This window comes from Suricata suricatta, chromosome 2 (assembly GCF_006229205.1).
Source record: "Suricata suricatta isolate VVHF042 chromosome 2, meerkat_22Aug2017_6uvM2_HiC, whole genome shotgun sequence".
Lineage (NCBI taxonomy): Eukaryota > Metazoa > Chordata > Mammalia > Carnivora > Herpestidae > Suricata > Suricata suricatta.
In genome coordinates, this window is record NC_043701.1 from 179,846,927 (window position 1) to 179,852,926 (window position 6,000).

General features: G+C 64.5%; 1 protein-coding gene across 3 annotated transcripts in view; it reads right to left on the reverse strand.

The window, feature by feature from the left end:
• CTBP2 (C-terminal binding protein 2) overlaps positions 1-6,000 on the reverse strand; it is a 130,245-nt gene that overhangs the window by 6,198 nt on the left and 118,047 nt on the right. For all 3 annotated transcript variants that reach the window (XM_029932763.1, XM_029932764.1, XM_029932762.1), the window contains 3 exons: positions 5,564-5,718; positions 5,249-5,393; positions 1,601-1,807 (listed from right to left, as the gene is read on the reverse strand). In XM_029932763.1, the coding sequence (XP_029788623.1) occupies positions 1,601-1,807; positions 5,249-5,393; positions 5,564-5,718 (507 nt within the window). The remainder of the gene's footprint in view (positions 1-1,600; positions 1,808-5,248; positions 5,394-5,563; positions 5,719-6,000) is intronic.

Below are 6,000 nucleotides of genomic sequence, written 5' to 3' on the forward strand. Positions count from 1 at the left end.
TGGTGGCTGTCCTCCAGCACCGCCCCACCACCCGCCCCGAGCTGCGGGCCCCTTGCTCCAGGTTCTGCCGCGGCGTCTTAGCTGAGCCTCAGGCAGGTGCAGGCTTTCGGCCCAGGACAGGGAGGCGGCCCTGGCGACCAGGCCCCCTCCCTCCCCCTCACAAAGCTACCGTTCTGGAAGGTGCCAAGGAGACTTCAGTCACACTGCACAGGGGCTGCGGCAGGTGCCGCATTACAGTCTGGAACCCAAGGGACTCAAACCATGATATACTGAAAGGGTCTTTAAAAGCTGGATGGCACAGGGCTGAGCCCAAGACACAACCCCAGCAAGAGCGTGCGGCCGGGCCACTGCGGCGGTGAGGAAGTGCGATGGGGCGCCCCGGGGGGCTCAGTCGGTTAAGCATCTGACTCGTGATTTTGGCTCAGGTCACGATCTCAGGGTTTGTGAGTTTGAGATCCGTGCGGACAGTGTGGAGCCTGCTTGGGATTCTCTCTTCCTCGCCCCCATTTGCACGTCTCGCTCTCCCTCTCTCTCTCTCTCTCCCTCTCTCTCTCTCTCAAATAAACGGAAAAAAAGTGCCCAGTGCTTGAAGAACCATGTCCAAGAGCCACTTGGCAGAGCAACGGGAGGCCTCCGGCCACCAGCAGAGGGCGCTGCAGCCCTCACACGTGCATCTCCTACAGCCCCTTGCAGGGAAGCACACAGGACTCTGGGAAGATCACCCCTAACCCCGGTTCTTAGACTCAGACCCTGGGAGTTAGAGAGATGGGACTTCCCTGGAGAAACCCAGCTCCTTTACCATGTTCAAGCTGGCAGCCAGCGGTCCCAGCAGTCCTAAGGGGGGAGCGACACCTTGGGGAGCCCTCTGGAAGCCAAGCGCAGCGCTTACTACCTGCCTTGTGTGCCAAAGCCCTGTGTATCGCTCCCTTCCTGGTGCACAGCCCGGGACGCTGAGGCAGGGAGGTCACTCAGCAGTCAGAAGTGAGCCCCCTCACCATGTGCAGCGTGGGGCCCCCCTGCGCCCCTGTGTTAACTACACCTCGTCACCAGGACCCGAGCCCGTGCCGCTGACAGCATCATCAGGCTGCCCCCCGTCACAGCCCACCTTGTCCTTGGTAACCTGCCCCGAATACTCCCAGGGCCACCAGCTGTCACCAGGAAGACCTCTTCCTGCCCCCAGCCTCAGGGGAGCTTGCTAAGCCATGACCCGGCCATGCCACCGTCTGGCTCCAGATCCTTCAGCGGCTCCCCGCTGTCACCTGGGCCTGGCGCACGGGGGCCTCCTCTGCTGCCCAGACTCGGCTCGGCCTCCGGCCCACAGTCAAGCCCTGAGCCTGTTGGTTTCTGCACAGCCCACCTCCATCGGCCCCTCCGGCCTGGGGCAAGGAGTCGGCACAGGCCCTCCCGTGGCCCAGCAGCGGAGACTGCCCCCCCTGCCGTGTGCCACCGGCCCAGACGGGGGCGCCCATGTCGGTCTGGCCACCCGGCTCTGGGCTCCCCCAGCTCCCAGGGGACTGGCTGTTCCGGGACTCCTCCTTCCCCGAGGGGTCCCCGCGCTGGCCAGCGGTGGGTGGGGACAGGGCCGGGCAGCCACACGTACCAAAGCCAATGAGGCCCAGCGTCTCTCCGCGGATGCGAGCTGCTCCCGAAGCGACCTCCCGGATCTGCTCGACGCTCTGGACCCGCGTGCCCTCCCGCAGCGCCTGGTACAGCCACGTGTTCCTCCGGTACAGGTTGAGGATGTGGCAGATGGTGGAGTCGGCCGTCTCTTCCACCGCGGCGGACGGGATGTTGCACACAGCGATCCCTGGAGGGGAGACGGCGGGCTCTGGGGGGGGAGCTCTGGGACCCCTGGGCACTCAGCCGAGGGGCGGTGGTGGCAGAGCTGGCCTGGCCAGCCACAAACTGTGACCCCGGGGAGGTCGGGGTTCTGAGGTCTGCTTGTCACCTCGGGGACACTGAGCCTCCAGCTCCGACGCTCAGTCCCCCAGGCCTGGCTCACCCCCAGGTCCTTACTAATCAATCCCACGTCCAGCCCACCCTTTGCTTCTGGCCCGTGTTTCTAGGAAGCAAGCAGTAGGCAGCAGGAAGGGGGCGGTGCCATGAGGCTGTCGATGCCTTCAGGTCCTGCCCCCAGGGCTGGTGGGGGTAATGGAGACCCGCTTTTTCTTTATGCTGTATTAAGAGTCTATTGTGGTGACCATGTTATTACTTGTTCTGTAAAAGGGGAAGACAGAAGAACTAGGAACCAACACAGGCCCACAGGCAGGGCCAGAGGGGGCACAGACCACCCTCCTGCTCCGGCAGAAAAGCAGAGTGGATGGGCCTGCAGGCTCTGTGGCCCAGGAGCTGCTGGAAGGAAGACCCCAAGTCTTAGGCGTGGAGGGCTGGGAAACGGGACCACCCATGCTGAGCACCCCCTCTCCGGTAGCGGGGTTCCTGCTCCACGAGGGCTGCCTGGAAGTCGGGGTCCCAGCAGCCCCCTCAGGAGGACAGACAGCTCGGAGCATGGATGAGTGCACTGTCCTGCCTGGCCCACCTGGTCACAGCCACCCTCCCTGCGGACTTGCCCCCCCCCCCCCCCCCGCCCGCCCCTGAGCCCGACAAAGGACTGTCCTGCCCCGAGGGCAACGGCACCTTCCTCCAGAAACTCCGAAGGCTTGACCACCCTCTAGAGCTGTGACCCTTGCAGAACCATTCTGGAGTCCGGGGGCGTGGTCTATGTCAGGGCAATTCTCCAAAGGCCATCAGGACGAGTTCCTAACGCCCACAGGGCAAAAATGGGAGCTGCCTCACCCCAAGGTCAATGTTTTCATTCTCTGCCCTCACCCCTCAGAGCCTGCAGGCTCCATGCCCTGGGGCCTCCAGCACCCTCCCACTTCCCCCTGCTGGCTCCAGGCAGGTGACACCTTTGTTTCCTGAGCCCTGCCTTGCTTTCAATCCTGGGCATGACCCTGGCCGGCCATCTCAGGACCCCAAGTGTGGTGGCCTGGCCCCGGACGGCTCCAGTATGTGCTGGGAAGGGGGCGCCCGCCCAGGAATGCCACACTGCAGGTCACCCAGGAGTACCGTCGCCACTGGCCGTTCTGTCCTCATTTGCAGACGGTCTGGGCGCAGAATGATCTGGGAAGTGCCATCTGGAGATGGGACAGAGGCCCACAGGTGTCCCAGGCAGCTCCAGCAGACCCACATCAGGATCAAAGAACAACACCAGGGCTGACATCCTTTCCCGTTGTTCAAAACTGCAGGCCCCTGGGAACACCATCGCCCCCTCCCAGTGTGGACATGCGGCTGGGTGAGCTGAGTGCCTCTGGTTTTAGGGAGACGAGGTGCCCCCCTCAGACCCCTGGGAACACCATCGCCCCCGCCAGGCCCCACCCTGCTGTGTGGTGGCATTTTCACGGGGAGGGGTGACAAGTTTTGCTCAGGAGACCTTCCCTTCTCTCCCTGGAAAGCAGTGGCTGGGGCCCGTCAACGAAACTCAACATGAACGTTTCCCTGGAACCCAGGCTGCTGTGCTGCCAGGAGCAGTGGGTGAGGGGCAGAAAGGCTGCGGAAATGGGAAGGGGTGGGTGCACAGGGACCTGCATCTGAGGACCCCCTCCCCCGTCCCCAGCCCGTTAGACCACATTCTCCGTCCTGTTTCAGCTTGGGATTTCAGCTCTATCAAGAGCACAAAGAAACATTTGTTTCCAGACAGAAAACGTTCTTGTGGGTCCCCTCCAAAGATGGAAAATGTAAGTTTATATTAGGCTTCTGAGGACTCTCACCCACCCGTTTCTCTGTGGCCTCCAAAGCAGACTCGGGGACACGGAGGCTGCAAGTTAACGCTCGGGGCGGACCCAGGAAGCCATGGCTTCCCCCAGACCCCAGCCCCAGAGTCTGGGATCGGACACCAACCCCTTCTTCTCCACACTGGGCCAAAGGACCACTCCCCGGGGGTACTGAGATGGGTGGGGACCCAGGAAAGCCAGCGTCCATCTCCCAAGCCACCTGCCACCCTGCCCCCCTTCCAGGACGGGGAAGGACCACTCCGGGCCTCTTCCTCTGGGACTCACCTGCGGGGCGGGCTCACCTGCGGGGCGGCCCCACCTGCCACACGCGCGCTCCCAGGCCCCCCCCCCCCCGGGCAGCAGCGCTCCAGCCTCGGCACCAGCCAGTCTCCCTCGCCCCAGTTCCTGACCCCCCAAGACTCGCCCTGCAATTCGGTATCAGGGTCCTCTCCCAGGTCGGAGGAGGGAACTAACCATTCGAAGAAACCCAAGACCCTCACTCCGAAGTCCAGGCTGGGACCCTGGGAGAGGAAGCTGCAGCCCAGTGGGGTTCAGGGTTCCCTTGGCTGAAAAGGCCCCTGGCGGGCATGTGGCCGAAGCCGACGCCGCTCACTGTGGAGGCTTGGTCCACATGCAATCACGTCCTGGGGACACTGGCGCCCACAGGGTCATCCTCAGTGGGGGCTGAGGGCTGACCGGGGTGGGGGTGGGGAGGAAGCTGGACCTCTGGCCCACAGACGGCCCCCAGGGCCTCAGCACAGCCAAGGCTGAGGGGACTGGAAAGGCCTGGGGTCCTAGAAGAGCAGCCTTGTGGCTTCGGGGCAGCCCAGTCCCCAGCACAGCTAGGCCCACGCCCCCAGGAGAACTTATGTAGAGGGCAGGGAGGGACCTTGGAGCTTCCCAAAGAGAGGACAGCCCGGGATGGTCACTACCAACGCTCTGCAAACGCTGGACACGTGTGGAGTCCACACCAGGCACTGGGACGGGGAGGCCGCGGTGCCACGGGCCTGCCTCAGGGCGCCCGCCCACTGCGTCTGCTTTTTGTGGAAACTCCCAGTGACGGGGCTGGACAGGAGGTGCCGAGCGTAGGTCCAGCGCGTCCCGGCTGACCTGGGCTGGTGTCTGTGCAGACAATGGCCTCTGGAGGGTGAGGGAGGTGGCTCCACACCAGGACCAGAGGAAACCTCAGAGTGCCCGGCCCCCACTCCCCGAGCCCTGAGCTCTGCACCCAGCACTGGGATTTCAGGGTGACAGGTCCTCACCGGCCAACAGTGACCTGTGGCCACTCACACGGTCTCCTCTGCAGGGAAACGGCCCCCAGCCAGCCAGCACGGCCACCAGGCGGGGCCCTGAACGCCAGAGGTCCCCTTCTGCCTGTGCATCTGGAGGCGTGCCCGGCAAGGGTCCTTCCACACAGCCACCTCCCCGCGGCCACTCTCCGGACTCCGGCGTGCGGCCCAGCCCCGGGCACTCACCGAGCTCGCCAGCAGCCTTGATGTCCACGTTGTCATAGCCACTGCCAATCCGCACGATCACTCTCAGGGCCTTGAACTTCTCCAGGTCCTCCCTGGTCAGGGTGATGGTGTGGTACATCATGGCGCCAACGGCTTCGTTTAAAACCTGGGACGGGGTAAGCGGAGCGCGGGCTGGAGCCTCTCGCCCTGTGGCCCCCGCCCCCCTCGAACCCGCAGCGGAGGATTCCAGCAGGGGAGCGGTTGTGCGGGGTGGGGTGGGGGGCTGCTGGTGACAAGGAGAGGGAGGTGGCATCTGGGTGGGGGCAGGGGGCCCACCTTCTCGTGGATCTCCTGAGTGGACTGTGCGTCGCAGAAGGCCACGGTGGCCAGGTCCTTCAGGATCGGCATCTCCACCGTGCAGTCTCTGCCGTCGAGCAGGGCCACCAGGGGGCGGGGGTGCAGGGGGCCGTTCATGATCTGGGGGCGGATACCTGTGGGCGGCAGGGTGAGGAGGGTGGGTACGGGGGCCTGTCCTCCACGGGGGGGGGGGGGCCTCTGCCCCACCCCTACTCACGCGGGTCTACTCCACCTTTACCCACACTCCTCTGAGGACCCCACAGCTCCTGCCCTACTCCCTGGGCCCCCTGGGTTCAAAGACCACGGGCTACTTGGGAGTCCCTGGGGCAGATTCGGGGACAAGCCAAGGAGACCCAGAGGGAAAATCTGGGTGGGGGTCTGAGGGGACCTGGGTCTCCGCGAGCATCTCCGACGCC